Source organism: Eptatretus burgeri, chromosome 5 (genome assembly GCF_056783735.1).
Source record: "Eptatretus burgeri isolate ZD-2024b chromosome 5, Ebu_testis_v1, whole genome shotgun sequence".
Taxonomy (NCBI): Eukaryota; Metazoa; Chordata; class Myxini; order Myxiniformes; family Myxinidae; genus Eptatretus; species Eptatretus burgeri.
This window is the reverse complement of record NC_140965.1, coordinates 19,021,878-19,047,391: the sequence shown is the minus strand read 5'-3', so window position 1 is coordinate 19,047,391 and position 25,514 is coordinate 19,021,878. Positions and strand designations below refer to the sequence as shown.

The 25,514-nt window shown below is 42.1% G+C and overlaps 2 protein-coding genes across 4 annotated transcripts in view; one reads left to right on the top strand and one right to left on the bottom strand.

Annotated features, from left to right (window-relative positions):
* Positions 1-6,195, top strand: part of RBM28 (RNA binding motif protein 28) — a 37,650-nt gene extending 31,455 nt beyond the window's left edge. Inside the window, exons 19-20 of the mRNA XM_085880898.1 lie at positions 1,086-1,228; positions 1,393-6,195. Of these exons, the coding sequence (XP_085737024.1) occupies positions 1,086-1,217 (132 nt within the window). The 3' untranslated portion in view covers positions 1,218-1,228; positions 1,393-6,195. The remainder of the gene's footprint in view (positions 1-1,085; positions 1,229-1,392) is intronic.
* Positions 1,110-25,514, bottom strand: part of TTC17 (tetratricopeptide repeat domain 17) — a 94,655-nt gene continuing 70,250 nt past the window's right edge. For all 3 annotated transcript variants that reach the window (XM_085880894.1, XM_085880896.1, XM_085880895.1), the window contains 11 exons: positions 24,723-24,947; positions 16,737-16,917; positions 14,674-14,721; positions 11,386-11,675; positions 11,134-11,251; positions 10,930-11,041; positions 10,583-10,733; positions 5,177-5,260; positions 2,927-3,046; positions 2,028-2,171; positions 1,110-1,531 (listed from right to left, as the gene is read on the bottom strand). In XM_085880894.1, the coding sequence (XP_085737020.1) occupies positions 1,382-1,531; positions 2,028-2,171; positions 2,927-3,046; positions 5,177-5,260; positions 10,583-10,733; positions 10,930-11,041; positions 11,134-11,251; positions 11,386-11,675; positions 14,674-14,721; positions 16,737-16,917; positions 24,723-24,947 (1,623 nt within the window). In that variant the 3' untranslated portion in view covers positions 1,110-1,381. The remainder of the gene's footprint in view (positions 1,532-2,027; positions 2,172-2,926; positions 3,047-5,176; positions 5,261-10,582; positions 10,734-10,929; positions 11,042-11,133; positions 11,252-11,385; positions 11,676-14,673; positions 14,722-16,736; positions 16,918-24,722; positions 24,948-25,514) is intronic.

The window sequence follows — 25,514 nt, the reverse complement described above, 5'->3', positions numbered from 1 at the left end:
TCAGACATTTTGTCCAACGAGCGGTTGCTGAGAGAGACTCAAATGAGATTTGTTACCTGCTTAGTCCGTGAGCATCAGCTGCGGCTGTATGGACGTGTGGCTCATTTTCCTGACGTTGATCCAGCTCACCAGATTTTCAGCGAAGGAGCCTCGTGAGTGGAGAGGCCAATGGGCCCACCATGTGCTTTGTGGTTGCAGCAGGTTGATCAGCATCTCAAGGAGATGGGGATGGGCCAGGCATCTGCCTGGGGGCTGGCCAGACGGAGGCCTCTGGAGTACCGGCGTAAAGTGGATGCAGTGACGCACTGCTCTGGCACATGCTCCCATACCTGACCCCCCCCCCCAAAGCAATTAGCCCTCTGGTCCTCAAATTTTCTTCCTGATCGGATAAAACATTTGATATTTGCAATTATGACAACGTATCCATATGCCATTAAAATAAAATAACCCGCATACTTTTTTTCCCATCGGGAGTGTGACATGTCAAGTTTCAAATTTTTTTCTGTGGTGCAGTTTGAAATGGAGGTCCAAAGTTTATTCTATTTTTTTAACATGGCTGCCACCAAATGACCGCTGTCATAATTATCATTTGAACATTCTACATGAGTGAAAATTCGCACCTTAAGTGAAAATTTTGTGTCATCGATAAGAGGTTGCAGAGAAAATCGGCACAGACGTACGTACGGACAACCCAAAAACAATGCCTCTGGCGACTTCGTCAGTGGAGGCATAAAAAATGCTTCTCCAACTCCCCCACCCAAACTTCCCTCTCATCATCCACCTTGTTGCATTTGTCCAATCACCTCCTGCTGCTTTCCCTCCAAGTTCAAGTTGGAGGTCACCTCCATGACTTCACTTCTCAGATCTCTCATTCATTCTAATCTGAGTGCCATCCATTATCCTCATGCTTTTCTCCCATACCCACTACATATTTTTTTTTCCATTCCTGTCACGCAACTACTTGTTTGCAATGTGTTTTTGTCTCCGTCCTCTTACCATTTGTCAGTCTAAATCTCTTACTCTCATTTCACTCTTACAATCCCAGAGTTGGTAAATATTTATTTGTGATCTCCCCTCCCACTTAGGAAAAGAATTCCAGGAAGACCAAGTCTGATAAAGAAGAACAACGTTTTAATGACCTTGTTGAGAGTTACAAGAAGAAGATTTTTGGCAATGAGAGAACACAGGCTGAGAAGTCCAGGTGGTTCGAGAACTGAATGGCTAAAACGTAAGCTTAGATTTTAACTGGAGAGAGGGGGGTGGAACCAAGTAACCTTTTCACCATTTTATTTTCCATATACTGTTGCAATGGAAAACAAAATGTACTCCCCAATTTAACCTTTAAAAAAAAAATTCCCTTCACAACTCGTGTCTGGCCTATTCATTCACCAGTTTGACGAGATGTTTTGGGGAAGATGTCTTCCTCGAGGATGTGGCATCGCACGACAAATAGCTGATTGGCTGCCTGCTCAAGGTCTGGTTCCAGCTCCAAGGCAGACTCGTACCAGCCGACTGCCATCTGGAAGTCATGCTGTATACCACCACCATCACCACCACACCCGGGGCATCAATTATTTTGGAAAGATAAACACGAGTTTAAATACAAATCGAAGTCAAGCTATAATTTGGCTTAATCATTCAGCTTATGGCATTTGGTCCAATGTAAAACAATAACTTCATGTTTGATAATAATGGATATTTTTCTATTTCCCATATTGACCAAATCTGAATTTTTTTTTTTGAATAAATAAGGGATTATATATACACTCTGTAATCAGCATCTTCACTCTCCTCCCTGAAAGTAAAACTTTCCCTGCACCAATGTGCTGTTCCCATCAACTGCAACTAGTGGACAATCATTTTACTGGATAGAATGTTTAAAAAAAAAAAAAAATAATAATAAATGTCCACCGACATCGGCACCAGTTGAAAAAGCTGGTGCAAGGAAACAGCAGAATTATTGCACCAACCTTCACTACTTTTGGTGCACATTAACAGCCTTGCCTTATTCGCGGGTCGACACGTACCAGTGCCAGGTATACGTTGCCCATGGTGAAGTGGCTGATGGCAAGATGCGGTTCAATATCCAGTGCCATCTTGGCAACCACAGCAGCTTCCTGAAGAACATGTGTATGTAGCAGCACATTTGCCAAGCTGATTAAAGGCACAGCCTGCAAACACACAAGTACACGCGGCATGTGATGATGGGACACAATGTAGCTTAAATCTATAAACTTAACAACAAGTGGGCATTGAAGGAGTGGTAGCATCACCTTCAGAACACATTACCCTGCACAGTCACGAGGGGGAAAAAGGATATCGGCAAGGTTTGCGAGCAGCGATTTTGATTGGTCAAGGTATAAAATGCCATAATATTTTGTCGAAGTACTACGAAAGGAAAGGTTTTTGAAAGTGCTAAAAAGGCTTTGTGTTCTCGTACAGATATATAATTAAATTGAAGTGAGATTTTCAGGTTGTGGGAAAAAAAATCTGGAAGTTTACCGCTGTTGATGCAGCCTTTTTTGCAACACGTTATATTAGTTCTTTGTGTCCTTTACGACGTCCTTAAAAACTAAACTTCCTATTTGGAATAATTTTCAAGTCTGTTCGACTGCCAGACAGGCAGACAAAATAAAAATTTTGAAAATCTCATTCTCTGTGCATGTGCGATCAGGGTGAATTCAGAGCCCGAATACTGCTCAACTGCAGGTTCATTTCCCGATTCACGTTCAAATATAACAAACAATTTAAATTGAGTTCCTCGACCAAACTGACGTTTGTGGCGAGACAAACAGACAAAGTGAACAAATCACTTAACCCTGCTATTTGCTTCACGTGGTAATGAGTCAATACCACCTTGTATACTACTCTATACAGAGATTGAGAAACTACCTTCATCACACATACATGTTCTGTGCTGCCCCACCTGCATGGGATAAGGTGCAAGATGCAGTGCCTGCCGAAGACAATCCATGGCTCGCTGTCCATGACCTTTGACTCGCCAATATAATGCACCCACGTTGTTCAAAACCCAAGATGTCTGATTCTAAAATCAAAAGGAAGTATCATACTTGTAAAGATGTCATGGACCAACTAACACATATTTTTGCCCACTGTGTTCAGAAATTCATAAAGCTATCAAGTGCCGCCATCCAAAGTGTATACCCGCTTTTCAAAATTTTCACCTTTTGAAGCCTGGAATTAAATGACATTAAATCAGACTTTTTCCACCTTTTATTTACACATCATAACCCACAACTTTCAAGTGAAAAGCAGATTCTACAAATTTCCTAAAATTAATTAAAAATACAAAACTAGAATATCTTGGTTGGATAAGTGTCCAACTCCCTGAGTTAATACCTGGTGTAAGCACATTTGATAGCAATTATAGCTGTGAGTCTGTTGGGATAGGTCTCTACCAACTTTGCACACCTTGATTGGGCAATATTTTCTCATTCTTCTGCACAAAACTGTTCAAGCTCAGTCAAGTTGTGTGGGGAGCGTTGATGGACAGCAATCTTCAAGTCATGCCACAGATTTTCGATTGGATTTAGGTCGGGGCTCTGAATGGGCCACTCAAGGACATTTATCTTTTTGTTCCTTAGCCACTCCAGTGTAGCTTTGGCTGTGTGCTTCGGGTCGTTGTCATGCTGGAAATGTGAACTTCCATCCCAATTTCAGCTTTCCTGCAGCGGGCAGCAGATTTTTCTTGGATTTTTCTGTATTTTGCTCCATCCATTTTCCCTTATATCCCGACAAGTGCCCCAGTCCCTGCTGATGAGAAACAACCGCATAATACAATACTACCACCACCATGCTTCACAGTAGGGATGGTATTCGTTTGGTGATGTGCTTTGTTGGGTTTGCACCAATTGTAATGTTTTGCATTTGGGCCAAAAAGTTCCATCATGGTTCCTTCCAACCACAAAACTTTTTTCCATATGGCTTCAGAATCTCTGGAGTGGTTTTTTGCATCCCTCAAATGGGACACAAGGTGGGCTTTTTTGAGTAATGACTTCCTTCTTGCCACTCTACCGTACAGGCCAGACATGTAGAGTGCTTGGGATATTATTGTCACATGCACAGAGAGACCAGTGTTTGCCATAAAGGGCTGTTGTTCTTTCAGTTTCCATTGGCCTCTTGGTGACATCTCTTTCATCAGTCACCTCCTTGCTTGGTCGTCCAGTTTGGAGGGATGGCCTGATCGAGGCAGGTTTTGGTGGTACCATACATCTTCCTCTTCTTAATGATTGGTCTAGACTATGCTCCAAGGGATATTCAAGGCTTTTGAAATACTTTTATTCCCATCCCCTGATCAGTGCCTTTCCACAACTTTATCTGGGAGGTCTTTTGAAAGCTCCTTTGTGCTCATGATTGTGTCTTTGCTGTGAAATGCACTACCTAACAGAGGAAACCTACAGGAACAGCTGATTTTATTCTAACATAATCAGAATCACTACAATTTAACACAGGTGGAGGCCAATTAACTTGGTGTGCTGGCAGATGGAACATGTGCTGGTGGTGAACAGATGGTGTGCTGCTATTATAAGGGGGGAGGGGGGAGGGGGGGGCAGGTGGACACTTATCCAAACAAGATATTCTTGTCTTGTATTTTTAATTCATTTTCTGAAATTTTGTGGAATTTCTTTCACTTGGAAGTTGGGGGTTATAATGTGTAAATAAAGGTGGAAAAGTCTGATTTAATTCTCGGCTACAAGGCAACAAAAAATATATAAATGACCGTTTTTACAGCCATTTTCCCTGCTGTGCAGGGGTTTGGCTTTTTCTTGAGGCAATGTTTTATGGCCGGATGCCCTTCCTGACGCCAACCCTGGTCGCCTCTTACGACACACAGGGATATGGTACACCTATTCTAACCGGGGCATACACCGGGACCAGTACACTGGCACTCATTTCGCCGACCTCAGAAGGATGACAGGCTGAGTCAACCCCCTGGTGTTAATTCATCAGCCAACGGGGCTTGAACTCAGGACACTGGGATCCCAAGCCGCCACCCTAACCACTAAGCCAACACCAGGCTTCCAGGCTACAAGGCAACAACACTAGAAAAATTTGAAAGGGTGTGGAGACTATCAGCACTATGTGCTTTACATACAAGATATTCTCAGCTCCACTCCTGGTCCCAGGGCATCCAATATTACATCATGAAACATACCTTTTCCAAAGCCTTTGCAATCCGGGCTCCAAACTCCTCCACAGGTTGGGGCTTATACTTTTCAATCACAAACTTCTTTAACATCTAGTGGTAGGGGTTCAGTTTAAGATTATATAATTAATGTACAGCTTTAAATTTGATTCTATTTAGCCATTTTACCAAACCACATATACATTACAGAGGCCCTGATTAAAACCTCAAATCCTTTATCTTCACTTGAAGTGAAGATTGAACATTTATGCAAAGCTCGACACCGATTTGGTAACCTCATTATCAAGCATTGAAAATTCATATTAACCCCGTGATGTACATGGATCGATAATAAAAGTTAACGAATATGGTTACGTGTGAAAGTGCAAAGGTAAATCAAAGGTATGATGTTCTTCATTGTGTATACTCACTGGTTGCTTTCAATGATCCAAACGAATGTGAAATTTGCAATAAAAGGTGTGTGTGTGTGTGTGTGTGTGTGTGTGTGTGTGTGTGTGTGTGTGTGTGTGTGTGTGTGTGTGTGTGTGTGTGTGTGTGTGTGTGTGTGTGTGTGTGTGTGTGTGTGTGTGTGTGTGTGTGTGTGTGTGTGTGTGTGTGTGTGTGTGTGTGTGTGTGTGTGTGTGTGTGTGTGTGTGTGTGTGTGTGTGTGTGTGTGTGTGTGTGTGTGTGTGTGTGTGTGTTTTAAGTCAAAATCGCTGAGAACTGAAACCTCAATTCGCAATTCCTTTTAATATTTTTGTACTTCAATACTACATCCGATCACACTGCTTTCTTTTCTCTGTTCATGCTGGATGGGATCATCAGACCGTATGTGAGCGTTACTGGTTTTCAATTATCACTTTTGGTTCACGGTTCCATGAAATTTCTTGAACTGGGATATCGAGACCTTTGCAGATCGGTGTGATTACTCTGCAAACCCTGTTGTGCCCTTGTGTACAGCTGTTCTGACAGTTTGTTTTTTTACATCCTGATAGGATGTGGCTTGTACTTTGTTTCTACCTTGCAAAATCTACACTTGGCTGATTGATTGTCCTGCCTTTTTCTTAAAGTCATTGGTGTGTCTTCTTCTTCAAGAATTATTAAATTTTTTTATCTGGGTTCTTTTTTAGATCCTCGTGGAGGATCTCTAAATCTGACTCGCGTTGTTCTTCTGCTTCTTCTTGTGGACTTTTTAGATCCTCGTGGAGGATCTCCAAGTCTTAATCACGTTGTTGTTCTTCATCTTCTTCTTGTGGACTTTTTTGTTTCACAGCCTCCAGTTTTCATTGAAACTTCCTGAAACTTGGCATATACAGTATATGTAAAAATACCCTGCGCAGACAGTAACCATCTCCGATTTTGAAAATTCCTCTTAGAAAAAAAGTTATGACGTCAAAACATCTCCGCTAATGGAAATCGCCTAAAAAAAATCTCAAACTAGGCAAGCTTTTTGAATTCTGTTTGCGGGAATCGAACAGGGCATTAGCAGAGATAAATTACTGCACATATGATGGATCACTAAGACGTCATATCAATTTTTATGACATCATTCCTATTTTTTGTTTCACAACCCAGAATTTTCAACGGATCTTGGTGAAACTTGCCATGCCTATGCAGAAAGCCCACGCGCAGGCAGTAACAATCTCCGATTTTGAAAATTCTTCCGAGAAAAATAGTTGACATAATATCGCTGCTAATGGAAATCGCCTATACCATTATCTCTGGAACTCGGCAAGCTGTTTGAATTTGGTTTGTGGGAATCAAGCCGGGCATTAGCACAGATTTATAATTTATCGCAAACCTGATGCATCACAATGACGTCATATTCGTTTTTATGACGTCATCATTAAGAGGACGAGGATCTTAGCTCATTTGAGCTTATTATAATTTTTTTTGAACAAGGATCACTTGGCTCTCTGTGCCGAGGGTAGAGGAGTGGCAGCTGAAATGTGAATTATATCCAGGTTCCTCCTGATGACTATCTTTACTTTTTGCTCGTTCGGGTTCCTTCTGATGACTCCAATGCAGGATGACCTACTTGATTTTTGATTTGAATTGAACTTATTTTAATCCAATTCTAAATGAAAACTAGAGGGGGAGCACTCGGTAGAGTGCAAAACCTCCGCCGCCAATACTGCTCGGTCACTCAAGTGAACCTGATAACCTATTCATTCAATTTGACGTCAACAGTGCTCACAGAGTTATAGTTTGCAACTTTCCCTTTTACTTTTACATACTCAATTCATTAGTCATAACTAGTTTCCTTGAGACAGAAATTGATTTTACGTGGGTATATCCACCTGAAGTTCCAAAATCAGCCGCAATTATAATTTTGGCATGTTTTTTTTGTTGGAAATCACTTAAAACATGTAGAGATGCAAAAAAAAAAAAATCGAAATTTTGTTGAAAAAAAAAAGTTGCAAAATTCTGTTTTTTTTTCTCTAACAATTTTTTTTTTTTGGGGGGGGGGGGGGGTTGGAAATCACTTAAAACATGTAGAAATGCAAAAACAAAAATTCTAATATTTTTTTCAAAATGGCCGCCATAGCAGTCATATTGGACTTTGGACCAAGTCCAAAATCTAATGGCATGATCCTTGGACCATACCTAACCCCCCCACCAAGTTTCGTCGAAACCCGTCGAGGAATTTTTCCGTAATACTGTTCACAAACAAACAAACAGACGGGTGAAAACAGTAACCTCCGTCCATCTTCGATGGCAGAGGTTAATTAACTTGATTGATAATAAACGTCATGGGTCAGGATCAGGTGTCCAATCAAAGCGGGACGTCTTGGTACCCGGTCATCACTGTCAACAGTTATAAAGTGGCAGTTATAATTATGTCTCATTAACATAACACCATGCACACAAAGCAAGTCCTGCCGAGGATCTGCAATCTCTTGTTGCTCTTTTTCTTGGTATATATACACTACCGGTCAATTTTAGAACACCCCCATTTTTCCAGTTTTTACTGAAATTTACGCAGTTCAAGTCATGTGAATAACCTGAAATGGTACAAAGCAAAGCAGTAAACTGCCAGAGGTTAAAAAAAAAAGTTGAGGTTACCAAGAACTGAAAAATAATGTAAATTTCAGAGTTGTTAAAAAGGCCCTTATCAGGGAACAAGTAATGGGTTAGCAACTGCAGCAATGGAAGTAAATTAAGCCTTGAAAGTTGATGCAAACAATTCCTACAGGTGTCCCAACTTTTGTTGATTAGTTACAAACCCTCTGTCTGTATAAAAGCAGTGTTGGAACAGACTGTGTTGCTACACCCTCTGAAGCATTATTTGGACAATATTGCACTCCAGGAAGTAGTATATTGCTATCATAATGGCGAGAAAAAGACAATTAACAAAGGAAGACAGACAGACCATTATAACTCTTAAAAGTGCAGGTCTTTCCTTTAGAGAAGTTGCAAAGGAAAGCCAAGGTGTCAGTGAGTACAGTTTCCTACACCATCAAAAGGAACTTGGAAACTCTGACAGGAAGAGGTCTGGCAGACCCAAAGCCACAACACAATCACAAGACAAGTTTCTGAGAGTTAACAGCTTGCATGATAGGCGGCTCACAGGACAGCAGCTTCAAGCACAGCTTAACACTGGTCGAAGTAAGGAAGTCTCAGTTTCAATTGTGAAGAGAAGACTTCAAGCTGCAGGTTTGACAGGTCGAGTGGCAGTAAGAAAGTCATTGCTAAGATGGCAAAATAAGAAAAAGAGGCTTGCCTGGGCCATGAAGCACCGCCAGTGGACTACTGAAAACTGGAAGAAGGTCTTATGGACCGATGAATCAAAATTTGAAATCTTGGGTTCATCACGCAGGGTTTTTGTACGCCGTCGAGGAGGCCAAAGGATGGTTCCTCAGTGTGTGACACCAGCTGTCAAACATGGAGGAGGAAGCGTGATGATCTGGGGCTCTTTTGCTGGATCCAGAGTTGGCGACTTGCACAGAGTGACTGGCACCCTGAACCAAAAGGGCTACCACAGCATTTTGCAGCGCCATGAAATACCCTCTGGTCTACAACTAGTTGGTCAGGGGTTCATCCTACAGCAAGATAACGACCAAAAACATACCTCCAGGTGAAATCAGAACTACCTTCGAAGAAAAGAACAAGACAGTAGGCTTCAAATCATGGAATGGCCAGCAGTCTCCAAGACTTGAACCCCATCGAGCTGGTTTGGGATAAACTGGACAGAAGAGTAAAAGCAAAGTAACCTACAAGTGCAACACATTTGTGGGAACTTCTGCAACAGTGTTGGGAAGAACTTTCCGAACAATAATTGATTTCCATTGTAGAAAGAATGCCACGAGTATGTTTGGCTGTTATATCTGCAAAAGGTGGCAACTTTGACGAGTAAAAAATTTAGATTAAATTTTGTTCAACAAAACGATTCCATGATTTCTTCTTTTTATCTGCAATTGTTTATTTGTTCTATGCTTTAATTTCAGCATACATTAAAACATTAAACTGCTTAAATTTCAGTAAAAACTGGAAAAATGGGGGTGTTCTAAAACTTTTGACAGGTAGTGTATTCATTCATATTCTCTCTCCCTCTTGAGCAGACGTCTATTTTCAACCAACATCTGTAACTTTGACTCATGTATGTTCCTTGTATGCTGTTATTCATTACCTTGCTTTTATTTACCATGTTGAAACTGTAAATAAGTTATACAAGTTCTTTAGAAATATGCATTTGTTTTATTCTTTGTATAATGAGCACGTGTATGCATCTCAGCTTTTGGTGTGAATAATTAACCCTTTGAGAGCGAGTTATTCAGAAAAGCAGTGAAAATTGTTTTCCTTTTTAGAAAATGTCATTTTTGAAATGGTTGCTCTGCTAAATATAAAAAATAACCTGTTAATTACATTATCCATTTGAAGTCTGTTGCCATGAGAATTCTGAACACCACCACCCTTGGAAAACTTGGCACATTTAGTTTGGTTTTCGACAAAAGAAGAATACCCACTTGTACTGTGTTCAGAAATGCATGGTTCTGGATGCATCAATTCTGGACATATGCTAAGGTGAATACATATCAAAGGTGAAAGAGGAGCTTGCATAAAAGCACAGAAGGAAACAATACACATGAATGACAAGAACACGTCAAGGGGCAATGGACCAATAGTATGGATTCAAACATGATACCACAGCATGACGTGATGGGAGCATACAAAGGAACCCACAGTGAAGTGGGGCAACATAAATTTAAATGGGAGCAGTGCCTTCATGTCGTGAAATGCCAATGAAAACAAGTCATCGCAAGATGACGTGAAAAACATTTTTAAAAACCAAAGGAAAGTTAAAGATTAAAAGAAAAATAAATAAATAGCCACAAAAATGTTCAGCAACTTGTTCAATGGTCTTGGATATTTCAATGTCCCACAGTTTATTGTGATGCCAGGAAAAGGAGAAAACTGGCTCAAGAAGTAACAAACCTCTTCGAGCTGTCTTTCGCCATTGTAGTGCATGACTCCTCCATGGTATGTGCTCGAGAGATGAGCGACATTGTACACATCAGTTGGATCGCACGTGGGCTCAGCCGCCGGCTCGTTGAGCTCGCTGCCAAAGTCTATGTACTGTGATAAGCTGCAACAACAACGAATAATTATCTCGATGATCATGGCCACCCCTTTAATGGAGGTCCAAATCCACAAGCAAAAGTGAAAACGCCAAATTACGACCATGCTCTCGACCCTGCAGGAAGAAAAAAAAATATCATTGCATTTTTAAACTGACGGTTCAGAAAACTATCAACACTACCGCCAACACTTCACATGCTCACTCGATGTCCTTGGCAGATACCGGGAGCCATGTGCTTGGGAATGTGAAGTCCTGGACGTCTCTGCGTTGACACTCTGTCAGGCTTGGCCAGTCATGCTGCATGCTCTCAGGTCCTGCACAAAGGAAAACGAGAGAGAGAGAGACTTGCCAAATGAACTTGACCTAAGTATTCACCTAACATGTTCGGAGGAGTGCAAAGGCATACGTGACATTATTGGCCTTTTCTTTGCAGAGCTGTCTCCGTTGGCACTATCTGCATCAGTTTCCGGAACCTTTACGTCAGGGACTCTGTGCTTTTTCGATCGTTTGACTTGGACGGTTATCTGGGGGAAAGAGTGGTAGACAAAGGAGCATGCTCTGTCTCTGTTACATGATTCAAACCCTTTCATTATTACCATTGCCCAACATGTAAATGTAGGATATCTGAGAGAGCCTTACAGTGTGGTGTGTTATTTACCCACTCTTCATCATCTCCATCATTACAATCTCCAAAACAAGGTCCAGGAAGATCTTGGTGACTGGAACCAACCACACGTAGACCCTGCAGGTCCACTCTGTGACCCTTCACTTCCAGTGAACCTTCAAATGTGCCGCATGGGGCACCAAGCTCTAACGAGCCAGGTCGGACTTCATCCAAGGTGCTGCCTGTCTGCGAAATACGAGCTGCACACTCAGGCCATAATCCTTCCCTCCACCGCTGTTCGACTGTTCCCACCTGCTGCGATTCTGCCTCACTGCTATTGTGCTCTGTGGGGTTAAATGTCATGGTGAAAAACTTACTTTCCAATTTGTGAAACGTTAATCAAAGCAAAATGATAACACGTTACACATTTGGCCCCATTTTAGATCCAGTTATTCAATTGTGAATTGTACTTGGTAAATGAGACAGGAATGTTGTTCATTTATCATTGAATAACTAGCCCCGACTCACGACAGAACACGGAATTGCTAAATAGTACCAAGTTGTTGGGAGTCATTACTGCCATTGGCACCACATTTCACCTTGTGCCATAACATTTCTCATTTGTGTTGAAAATAGAACAATTCCAAAAGCTGTCACCAATAAACAGTATGGATTCCTGGGGTCCAGGTCCAGGTCCAGTTTGGAGCCAGAAAGAGAGAAAGGGTAAAGCAGGTTATTTTCTTGATTTCATTGATTGGTAAGTTTGTTTGTAGATGAGCCCATGGGGGCAATGAGCATTCAATAAATGGGAAACCTTCAAGGAGAAAATGAACAGGTACAAAAGCAAGTATGTTCCAGTGAGGTGTAAAGCTCAAGGCAGAAAGAGACCAGGGTGGTTGAGCAGGAAGAAAAGAATGCTATTGAGGATAAAAAAGAAGGTATGGTGGTGGCATTAATACAAGAGGACAGAATTTAGAGCTTGTTAAACACTAATCATTTAACTGTGTGTGCACATAGTTCATTGCATTGAAGCACACAACAATGGTACAGTATTTATTTATTTACTTACTCACTTGTTTTCCAAAGACAGACAATAGTTGTGGGATTCCTTCCTTTAAAATGACTCCCTATCAATACTAACCTTCACATCTACAGCTCAAACATGCTCAAACACCCCCACCATCCCCCAAAGTCCCATCCTTGGTGCAATGAAATGAAGTGAGGAAATCACAAACAAGCAGATTGTGGTTTTTAGCTGGAATGCTAGCTAACCCAACTAATCAGAATCTGTGGTTTCTCCACAACGCACAGCCAGTGGTTTTGTCCTCAGGTGAGCCAAAGCCTGATGCTAGACACACCCAAAACTGATCTTTTAGGTCTCTCTTCATCTCCCAAGACCTGGTGGAAATTATTTGCAAGTCCATCACTCAAAGAAGATTAGCACCAAGGTGGTGCCATCCTTTCAAAAAAGTCAAATTGCAGCACCCATTGCTTTGCATAGCAGGGTTAAAGCTAAAATTAGAGCTGCATGTGGGGAAAACGGTAAACAGGTGGGTTTCTGAACACTTTTTTTTTACTGAAAAGGCCCATGTCCCCAATTCCTTACAATCAATCCTTACTCTCCCTTCACCTTATTGGCTCCTCCTCATTTCTGTTGCACACACTTTTTTTCCTTCTCTCTCCCACCCCTCTTGTCTCCTGCTCCCCTTGTTGTACGTTCTGTGTTAGCTGTTATACGAGCCTCAACAGTGTGTAAAAAAAAAAAAAAAAAGGTGTGCGCCTGCTGTGTCTTCTGCATTCTTGTGCCATTGATGCTGTCGGACACCTCGTCTTGCTCTCCTAACTGCCCACCAATGCATTCAGGACCACATGCTTTAATGACAGTTTTTTATATACAATAATCCTGGCTCATTTTAAATACAGGGAAACGAGACCGTTTTAAAGCTACCCACCAAGGTGTTATACATACAGGTGTCAAGGTAAAGTAGAATTCCCACAAACGCAATGATCTTGATGAGAACACTGCATTCTATTTATTTTGGTAGGCTGGCAGGATGGCCTAGAAGTACGCACACTTGCCTCCAAGCCGTCGAGCCTGGGTTTGAATCCTGACCCAGCTATGAACTGGTGAAGCTCGTGTTTCACAGGCATGGTAGATCAATTCATGTGTGTGCTGACCCTCAAATGGACATCAAATGGGTGTTCCATCTGCCAGCATTACTTGGTGGATGTTAAAGAACCCACGCTGTCCTTCGTGAAGAGGAGGTGAGCTATCACCACCACCACCATGAACAAATTCCAAATTCCTGCCATAACTATCACTGGGTGGGCAACAGCAAGCCACCCAGCATAACCCTTGTTCAGGCAGCTGATTAGGCAGCACCGATGCTCTGTAAAGAATATGGTACATCAGAGAGAGAGAAAGAGATCGATTTATTTTGGTAAGCCACCAATCACAGCATGCAGCATTGCCAAGGAGCATTCTGTAGAAAGACAATGGTCTACTGGCACACCCATCTACCACTGAGATACTAACTCAAACAACTAGCAGGGCACCCAGTACGGCGCATACCTCCGCCACGTAATGCCTGATCCACAATAACATATTGGGCCCAATACATTTTTGAAATATCGTTTTTGGCCCTATCTCTCAATGGTGAAGAATCACTTTAGAGATTAAATAATTATCGTATCCAGATTCAGATCTTCACCAAAATCGAATCATTTCGTTCTTGCCACACACCCAACGTGCCCACCAAGTTTCGTCCCAATCCCGTCCACAACTTTTTGAGATATCCTGCACACAAAAAACAAACAGACAACCAAACAAAGACAAAGGGGTGAAAACATAACCTCCTTCACCTTCACCTTCGGTAACAACTGTCTCTCAAATAGCAGAGGCAACACCGTTTAAGTTTTTGCACAAAACAATTTCAGGGCAGAAGTTCGTCACCTGATGGAAATTTTGAATGCATGCAAATATTAATTCACAGGCTTTAATCATCAACGCAGGTTCTTCAGCATCTCAGTGGTATCAAAACGACACATTTGTACTCGTATCTTCATGAGAAATCGTTTAGGCGAATCTGTATTCGTCAAATGCTAAGAGAGCATGTGGCAGCCAGTATACTTGGTAAAATCATACTTGCACTTTAGAGAGCTTCATAAAAGGCACAAAATTTATTCGAATGGTGGCAAATATAAGTTGACGACCCCCAACATGTAACCGCTTGCAGTGGTCCACAGTAGAGCATGCATGTATAACGATGTTAGCACAGGAAGCAGTTTTAAAAGAAGAATTTGGATTTTGGAAGAGAAAGAACAGCTAAACTCAATCTTTACCTTCATCCTGCTGTGGAGATTCTTTGAGTGCTGCATCCTTTCGCTGTTCTACAAAAGGAGGGGGAGGGGGGAGAAAGCACCATGGTGGTACGATACTTTCACAAAGATGAATTGCAGCACACATTGCCTTGCATAGATTGGAGTTAAAGCTAAAAATAGAGCTGCATGTGGAGGTAATAAAAGGTTATTGGAATATCGAGGTTAGGAATGAAAAAGAAGAAAGCAAATGAAGGAATTTTACAAAATCAAGGCTCATGGAAGAGCAAAAGAACTAGGTGAGGGCTTTTGACGGTAACAAGAAGAGATACAGGAACGAGTGCACAGTTGATGGCTAAACAAGCATGGCCTGTATGAAAAGATGATTATGACAGTATAGTGGGTATAAAATAAAGTCAGTGGAAATGGGACAACGCGAGATGGTGATGGGTCACAACCTTGAAACACGAAGGAGTGCAAATGGACAGAAACAAGAAATCAATCCCACAGATGGGAAGAGAGAGACAAATGAATGCACATGAGCAAGAAGGGTCAGGAACGTTCACTTATAATATTTCAAGGCTTATGGACGAGAAGGAATTAAGGCATTTTACAGTTTCACAAACCTGAGATTCCTTTCTTGATTGATCTGCACCGATAGGCAGATAACCCCAAACTTAAGTTTATTTTAAGGTAAAACAAGTGATACACAACAAGGCAGATATTGATATCCTGTCCTTCTCACACACACCCCCCCCTCCTCCCCCTTCACCCCACTTCTATTCTCCTTCCCAATTATGTATCCTTGGAGAGAGAACATTCACAAAAATTCATTCCTCTGCAAACTGCTTGTACTTGCTCGATGATTATAAACCCGAAAGTCAATGGAAACCTATCTAAGTCAAAATGAGGCAGGGGCACTAGCCCAGAGAGCAGAGCAATCCTCCAATCAAGCTGTGGATGAAGGTGTTCTGATGGATAGAAGTTCAGGTATGCCAAGGAAGGACTTTGTACGACCAAGGGTGCTCAGTCAGTGACTGGCTTTTGAGGTCAACTTCAAAATGTGGTTTTCTCAACCAAAGATCATAACTGAGAATGAGACCCAAGAGTTTGAGTGACTAAACTTCCTCAAGAGGATTGTTAAGAAAGGGGATGGGAGGGTTTGCAAGGTGGTCCTTTTTGAGAGAGAAAGAGAGACAGAAAGAGAAAGAGAAAGAGAGAGAAAGAGAAAGAGAGAAAGAGAGAGAGTTTTCAGGATTAAAAGACAGATTCCAAGTGTTTGACCAGCGTGTGATTTTGTCAATATCCAAAGGGACGAAAGAGGTTGCTGCCTTTCTGTCTGAAGAATGAGAAATGACACAGGAGACAGTTGAGTCATCAGCATAGACATAAAAATGATTTTTCAGAGTCAGAGAGATCACTGATGAAGATTAGGAATATGATGGGGCCCAAGAACACGGCTTTTGTGTGCTTCAGCTATAACAGGGAGAGGAGACAAAAGGATTCCGTTGAGAACCACACGTTGGCTACGAGAGTATCGAAAGTCAGTTCGGCATGTGTGGAGTTGGCCTTGGATGCCATAGACAGATTTTGGACAGCAAGGCAATGTGCCAGACTGAATTGGAAGCTCGAGATGTGTCCAGAGTGACGGACTTGACCTCATGTCTGACATTGAGGGCCTCCATCCATTTTTGGGATAGTCGAAGCAGCATGTGCAAGGTGGAGGGACTTGGTCTGAATTGATCTGAGATGAGGTCATCTGAGAAAAGTAATGATTTTATGTGAATAAATCTTTATTACTTTACTCAACTTAAAGCATAAACAAACATTGCAGTCATATATATATATATATATATGTATAATTCATTCTGAATCAAATCATACAAATACTAGCATGAACATCATGCTTTATCATACCACCTCACAGACACAAGTAATACATTTGTGACATACAGGAAATGAAGCAATAGGGAATAGGCAGACATGTTTAGAAAAATTTTCAAGTTGAATAAACACAAAAATTATGGCTAGGTAGAGAGATTGCTTGACCTGGAAGGAGGAGAAAACGGATAGATCGTGTAACTGACCGACCAAAGGACGATTGTTGTAAAGAGAAGGGTAGAGTTGGTAACATCGTGTGCGCTGAATTTCACGTTTGCACAAGGAACACTCTCCCATCAGCTGAGCGGCCTTCCTGTATGCTGCAATGCTGGCACTCAGGTTTCCCATAACGAGATGTGCACTGCCCAAGGCCAGATACACAGACACCTGCTCCCACAGAAGCAAATGGCAGTACCCTATGGCTATATATTTGGCATGGGGAACCCTTTCAGATCCGGCCCATGACAGATTTTGATCCGGCCCGTGACAGGTTTTATCAATATTTTATGTAGGTTTATCACTGAACTCGAAAAAACAACTTGAAAATAGCAACAAGTATTCCCCTCAATATTGCCACTGTTGTCAAAAGGAAGCATTCTCAGAAGTCACATTAGGCAAGTAAGGAAGTTACTTCAAAACTGTTAGTGGTATTATGACTGCATTATTAAAATGTATATGATTTCCTAATTTACTTGTTCATATGGAGAATCAGGATGTTTAGTTACATTGAAATAACTTCATGTCAGCATGCAAAGCAGTAAATAATTTGAACGGTACTCAGTAGAGCGCATACCTCCACCAAGCGGAACAGTTTACGTTTTGTATCCCACTGATAATCTGGATCTGAATCCGGACATGAACCAAAATCTAATCAGCTTGTTCTCATCACCTAACCAACTCATCCACCTAGTTTTGTCATAACTCATCCACCTAGTTTTGTCATAATTCATCCACAATTTATTGAAATTATCGTGCTATATCATTTTTGACCCCATCTCTCAATGGTGAAGAATCACTTATGAAATTAAAAAAAATTCTCATATCCTGATCCAGGTCTTCACAAAAATTGAATCGATTCTTCCTTGTCACACGCCCAACCCATCCACCAAATTTCGTCTGAATCCGTTCACAACTTTTGAGATATCCTGTTCACAGACAAATAAACAGACAGGGGTGAAAACATAACCTCCGTCCAGCTTCGATGGCAGAGGTAACTAGAACAGCACTCGGTAGGGCACATACCTCGACCAGGCTGAACAGTTTACATTTTGTATCCCACTGATACAAAATTTTGTATGATTATTGTATTTTGTATTTTTTTTGTATTACATTTTGTATATTTGTATTTTGCATCCAGACGTTAACCAAAGTTGAAATAGCGTGTTCTGGTCACATACCCAACTCATCCACCAAGTTTTGTCCTAATCCGTCCACAACTTTTTGAAATATTGTGCTGCACATGAAGTCCCCGACTTCCAAACACCCATACTTATGAACCAACCCCCATAAGGTATTTTTATTATTGTTTTGTTAGCGTGGATTAGCTCACTATGCTCGCCTCTCCACATGTTGTTGCAGAGATTGGCGTTACAGATTTGCTGTGTTGTCATGATTTAAAACCAATCATCATACAAACATTTTCTTTGAACAAATTTATTTGTAATATTGGTGATAATATATTTATTTGCGATATAAAAAAGGTCCAAGTGGTCCAAATGGGTCAAGGGTCGAAGCTGTATAATCTGTCTGAAGGGTGTAAGGGGTCGAAAGGGTCTTTTAGGTCCTTGGGGACTTTTGGGTCATCGGGATCTTTTGGGTCTTTTGGCTCCTCAGGGTCTAAAGAGTCTTGAGGAATTAATGTTCAAACAGGACGTGATTAATAGGCATATAGTCTTCACGGACTGACTGACGGCTTCACGGCCTCACCGTGCTTTTCTTTTTTATATACGGTATATGTATTTAGATTGTTTAATTTTGTAATATCTGAGATATGAACGTTCGTTTGTACGCAATAACCAATCGTGGACGGAGCAATTGGGGACTCATTGGTTGAGTGGAGCGTGACTCTCTTCCGCAAGATGTAGAGAGTGAGTGTCACATGGTCGGCAGTAAGCTGTGTACCGCACAGTACTGCACTGTACTGCTCACAGCTGCATTCACAGTGCCACAAATTTTACCATGACAATGAACCCTACTCATGGCTGATAAACATTGCAGTGATGTTCCTGCAACGAAGAAACGCAGAACCTTAACATCGAAGACAAAACTGGACGTCATAAAATGATCTGATAAAGGTGAAACTCCCTCCCAAATCAGTCATTCGTTAAACCTGAATCGTTCGACGATCTGAACAATTGTACAACGTATAAAGGGATCTGTGCCACATCAAGTCAACAATAATAACAAAACAAAGGAGTGGTGTTATTACTGATAGTAAACAATACTTCAAGCAATTTTTCCACATCAATTATTGCAAATTTACAATATCTCAGGTTAAGTCGGTGTTAAATAGGCTTTCTCGAATCATTCATGAGTCGAGGACTCCCTCTATAATCTATATCGTTTTTGGCCCGATCACTCAATGGTGAAGGATCACTTAAAAAATTCTCGTATCCAGATCTTAACCAAAATCGAATCAATTTGCCCTTCTCACACACCCAACCCAACTTCTCACACACCTGTCCACCAAATATCCTCCGAATCTGCCCATAACATTTTGAGATATCCTGCTCACAGACAAACAGACAGACAATCAGGGGTGAAAATATAACCTATGTCCACCTTTGGTGGTGGAAGCAATGATGAGTCATATTACTGTCCAAAATCAAATACTGGTATCTGCTTACGTGTTCATTAAATTTCTAACACATCACTGCATATAACTGGCTCTCAACAAATTTAACAATAGCTGTTATATATATATAAAAAAGGTGCACTCAGCAAGTTTAACATGTAAGACTGTAAGACTGTAAGAAGAGACAAACAGCAACTGAGCTTGGAGAAAGTGCAGTCACTTTCGGGTATACTCTGGGTATCAGCAACGTCATGATTATGGCACCCGCATTTCTCACCACACTCAGCGGGGCATTTTCAAAGGAGGAAATTCCTCCTCCCCATGGATACCAGCGTATCAGGATTGTCCATGCATTTAACCTTTCAAATGCTGAACGTCAAGCAAGGAAGCAACATGTACCACTTTTAAGTCTTTGGTTTGACTCAGCCGGAAATTGAAGCGCTGACCTCCCAGACGTGGGGCAGACGCTGTAACCATTACACCAGCTTACAATGAGTATTCAGGAGGGGTTAGTTCAAGGGATAGAGCATACAAAGAATATGAAATTTAAATATCATGCTTTTGGATGGGGGGGGGGGTGATCTGAGATGGCGGTGAACAGGTGTCTTCAAGACCTGGAGGGAAGAATGAGATTGAATACAATGTGAAAGTTGGTTCCATAGGTGGGGAAAAAAGAGGAACTAATGAGTGGAGGTGAGCAGTATTTCTGGATTTTAGGAGTTTCACCAGAAGGGGGTTTATGGTGGAATGCATGCACCCTGTATATATCTGAGGGGTTGTGGAGGGGGGGGGGAGAAGCATGGCAAGGGCAGAGGGTGCAAGAGCCCTTGTGGGTGGATATGGGTTTCGATGTACCAAGGAAGGACTTTACACAACAAAGGATGTCCAGTTGGTGACCGACTACGCAGACCAACTTTGAAATGTAGTTTGCCCAACAAAGATCATGGTGATGAGTGAGATCCACGAGTTTGAACATGGCAACTTCCTCAGGTGGGTTGTTAAGAAAGTAGATAAGAGGGTTTCCCACATGGCCATTTTGGAGAGGGATAGTTCAACAATTGAACGACACTACTAGTCAAACGTTTTAGAACACCCCCATTTTTACTGAAATTTAAGCAGATTAATGTTTCAATGTACTCTGAAATTAAAGCAAAGAACAAATAAACAATTGCAGATAAAACAAGTCTGGAGACGGCGATTGTTCACGAGCACTGTACACGGTTCGCCTTTTTTATTTTTTGACCTTCGAGGGGACGCCACGGGCAAACTGGCGGAAATCGGGAAAAACGTAAATGATGAAAGTTGTAGTACTCGAAGAGCACTACTTGCATACCAACTTTAATTCATACTTGCATACCAACTTCCTGTCGCAGTCAACGTGTGGCCCGAAATGGAGTTCTTTCATCCCCTCTTCCTGTCCAGGCTGGAGTTCCTCAAGGTAGCGTTCTGGGCCCTGTTCTTTTTCTGGTTTTCATCAATGATCTCTCGGACTCTCTGGAAAATCCTCTATTTCTCTTTGCCGACGACTCCACCCTCTGCCGTACCATCTGTCATCCCTCAGACCGGCAAGCAGCAGCTTCTTCGCTCACTGCAGAGCTGGATAAAATCATAAACTGATCCAACACGTGGAACATGTCTTTCAATCCGGACAAATCTCACACTCTGACTATGTCTGTTCGAAAGGACCGTTTACAAAACCCCCCCATCCACTTTCTCAACAATCCTCTGGAAGAAGTCTTTTCTTTCAAGCTTCTAGGTCTCACTATCTGCCATGACCTTTCCTGGGAAAGTCACATTTCCAACCTCGCCTCAAAAGCCAGTCGCCGACTGGGAATCCTCCGTCGTGCTAAGTCCTTCCTCGGCCCTCTTGAGCTCCTGACCACTTACAAAGCTTTTGTCCGTAGCCTGATGGAGTACTGCTCTCCCCTCTGGGCTGGTGCTCCTGCCTCCCACCTTTCTCGGCTTCACGCTGTCGAAACCAGGGCATTTAAGATCATCGGCATCTCCCGCAATGAAGCTGAGTCTTTGGGCCTCTCACTCAATCACCGCAGGTTGGTCGGTGGTCTTTCTGTCTTCTACCGACTCCTCTCCAGCCTTGCCCCCCCTGCTCTCTCTGCGATTTGTCCCCACCACATTTCCACAGGGTGCTCAAGGTCCGCCAACAACCCCCTTCTAGTAAAACTACCAAAATCACGAATCACTGCTCATCTTCACTCTTTCATTCCTCTTTTTTCCCGCCTTTGGAATAAACTTCCTCACTCTATTCTTTCCCATTCTTCCCTCCAGGCGCAGTGGTTAGGGCAGCGGCTTGGGATCCAAAAGGTCCTGAGTTCAAGCCCCGTTGGGCCACTGCATTAATACACCGGGGGGTTGACTCAGCCTGTCATCCTTCCGAGGTCGGCGAAATGAGTACCAGTGTACTGGGCCGGTGTATACCCGGTTAAAATAGGTGTACCATATCCCTGTGTCGTAAGATGCGACCAGGGTTGCGTCAGGAAGGGCATCCGGCGTAAAACATGTGCCAAATCACTATGCGGATCATACAGATGATCCGCTGTGGCGACCCCAAACGGGAGCAGCCGAAAGAAGAAGAAGAAGTTTACGCTTTGTACCATTTCAGGTTATTCACTGGACTTGAACTGCTTAAATTTCAGGAAATACTGGAAAAATGAGGGTGTTCTAAAACTTTTGACCAGTAGTGTACTTAACATAAAGCTTACATGTAAAAGCGTAATAGATTTGATTATACAGGGCCCTGACATGAGTGCTTAGAAGGAGAATGTCGCCTGAACAAACCCTAAACCCACCGATCCTCCCTGACTTCACTCGTCGTTGCTCAGTGTCCAGGCCCCTCAGACTATAATTTGGCACCAGAATTTTGGGTGTTAAAATTTATTTCTACAAGATCACACTTACCTCGTATTTTCGCTATCAATTTTGAGCGAGTGCCCCCAAACATTGCTGGCTCTCCAGATTTTCATACTTAGCAACGCCACTGATAACAGCAAACCTTTTTGTGTTCATGTGACTTTTGTCAGTGTCGAAGATTCCAGAATCATCCCTCCAGCCCCCCCGCCCCCCCACCGCTTCTGGCCGGCCCTTATCACTCGTTTCCAAGTGTTCCCCCTTATCGGCCACACGCGCTTTCCGCGATAGGCAAGCCTCCACCCCGAGAAATCAACCTCGGTCTTCACGAATCTTCACACTACTCCACTGGTACTCCTCGACTTGTGGGCCATTCGTCTTTAGTCCTCGGCTTTTGGTGAGCAGAACCATGTTCTCAATTCTCTCCCAAACCCGACCGTCTGTAATCAAACCCTAAGTGTTTGGCTTCACAAATCTTTAAATACTGTTATCACAGCGATAAATAAAATCAAACCCCACGCTCTCAATTCTTGAAAACTTTGAGAGCTTTGTATTGAGAATGATGAACATTTTGAACACTTGCTGCTGCACACAGCAATCTGATGGCTCTCAAAAGGAAATTGCCTGAGACGCTTTTATGTGCTTTTTAAAACTGATACAATTCTTCAATGACTTGAATGGTTCGCTCAGTAATGAACTCAAGAATATCAGGCATGACATTGCTTATTTGTACGAAGTATTCGCAAAGTTCGATGAAATCAATTTGCAATTGCAAGGAAATGATGTGAATCTTTTCAAAGTCAAATCAGTCGTCTTCACCTTTATGTCCAAGTTAACCCTATTGAAGCGCAACAATGGCCGTCATGGGCTATTCCAATTTCCAAGCATCTCCGAGTTGGAAGAGAAAGACAGGATACCAGATGATGATCTTCAAGTATATTGCACACACCTGGATGAGCTACACAAAGACATGTCTCAGAGATTTCAGGATCTTCTTTTCAATCCAAATTTCAGACGGGGTAATAATTCCATTCTGAGACACTTGCAATGAGGAAACAGGAAGGATGGAGGAAGAAATAATCTCACTGCAAAATGACGTTGAGCTGAAGCAAAGGTTCGAAAAATCCCATCAAGACTTTTAGCTGCAGAAATAAATCTCTGAATGCTATGTTGCATTGTGGAAAAAGGTCAAGATGCTCGTTATTGCCTTTCCAACATTGTATTTAATAGAGCGCGGTTTCAGTGTGGTCGCCAAACTTCTTTCCAAGCAGCGAAACAGACTGAAAGTTACTGAACGTGGGGATCTGAGACTCATTCTGAGTGACTTTCAGCCTGTTGTTGAGAAGCTATCACTACACCAAGTTCATCCATCTCAATGAGAGTTGAGAGAACAATGAAGTAGATGGACAACTAATGTACGCTGTTGTATTGTTGATGAAAGTTGGTTTTACTGGAATACGTTATTAATGTCTTTAAAATTTTTATTAAACAATTAAGTAAGCTTCTTTGTAGCTTTATATTAGATTTGAATAAATAGTGCATTTAGTTGTCATCGTTTTGAATTTGCAGTTGCCTTTATCTTCCATGGTGCAGCGTAAATCAAAAATATTTTTTAGTTTTTATGTAATGCAGGGAATGAGAGGGGCATTGGGGGAAGTGCTCTGGGGGCCAATGGGGCAGTAACCCGAAAAAGTTTGAGAACCACTGCATTAGCTCTTTAATAATGACGATTTACTGCATGGAAACAAAGCATTAGATATCACATCATAAATTTATAATTGAGCAAGTTTCATTTGATTCATATTAATTGATTTCCCATCAATTCATAAATTAAGGAGAAATAATACATTGGCTCCAAGAAAAATATAAATAAAAAAAATTAATAAAAGTAAGACTTCTTTTTAAAAAAAAAAACTTTTTTTGCCTCCACTTTTTTAAATCCTCAAGGAAGCCCTGCGCGTGTGCATGTGTGCGTGTGCGTGGCAAGTTGGAGGTGATGAAAAACATGTTGGTAGGAATCAAAAAGCAGGTTATTTATTTATTAGACGTGATCGGAAGCGAAGTGATACTGTGCGTGGAATCCTGGAGGGTACAGACATGGCCTTCAGTGAGGGAAAACTCATGCCATCACACAGCCAATTGACTGGAGTGATACCTTGCATATTGGGTACAGGTCACTGCAGGTCTATCAGTCTGTGTTATCAATCCTTGCAAGTGGAATGGAAGCAAAACACTGGTTTTAAAATTCATCGTACTTTCAATCAAATACAGGTTTTGACCACACTAGAATGGGTCTGTGGGTATTCAGAAACAAAAACGGGCCAAACCCATGAAATGAGGGTCACTTGGTATGTGTGTATGTACATATGTAAGTTTGTATGTTTGTATGTATGTATGCATGTATGTACGAGTATGTCCACATTGCCAATTACCCCAAAGGTGTTGCATAAAAAGTCTGGTTGCATCAATACTCGAGATTAGCAGTTTCAGCATTTGGTACCCTTTGGAAAAAGAAAAGAGAAATTACACTCGCCTCCGAATCATTGGTCTTCGCCGCCAAGAGCAGCATTTCAAGGGCCTGGTCAGGCCGTCCAGAGTGCAGCAGCACACTAGCAATGCTGACGAGGGGAATGTCGAGCCACTGGAGCGGAGCGTGGTGCAAGGAGCGGTGGAAGCAATCCACACCCTTGCTCACGCGACCCTGTGCTGCCCAGTACAGGCCCGAAAACAGCTGGAATAGCCACACTGGTTCTGTTTGCTGCATGGCACACAAAGCATAACACAAGAGACTGTAAAACCTACAAAATAAAACTTAAGAAAAAACCAACAGGTCTCATTACCACCACTGTGGCCAAGGTAAAGCATTTCAACATCAGCTTTTACCTACATGAAGTTATAAACTACCAGAAAATAAACCGTCCTCACAGACAGGTAAATTCCCCCACCTTTATGTCTCTGGCATATTTTATTGACTTGTGGTACCAGCTTCCACCAGGTAATGGTGTACAATACACAATTAGAGAGAGAAATTGCTCCCCCCCCACCCCGCTCCCACCCACCATGAATACTCATGACCATGGATTTCTTTTTTTTTTAACCACTTAAAGGGTTCCCTGACACCAACCGCCAGTATGTTGTTCTGTCCTCCGTGTCTGTGTGGACACGGGGTTACCGTGCAGGGGCCATTCTGGGAAAGCATGGTTTTGGCCCACTCGGGCACGTTGTGTGATGAGTAACATTAAAGTTGATTTCAACCTCATCAATATTGGTGTTTTGGCCGTGGTGCTCTGCTGGGGAATCGCGTTAACCTTTGTGGCGTGGTGGC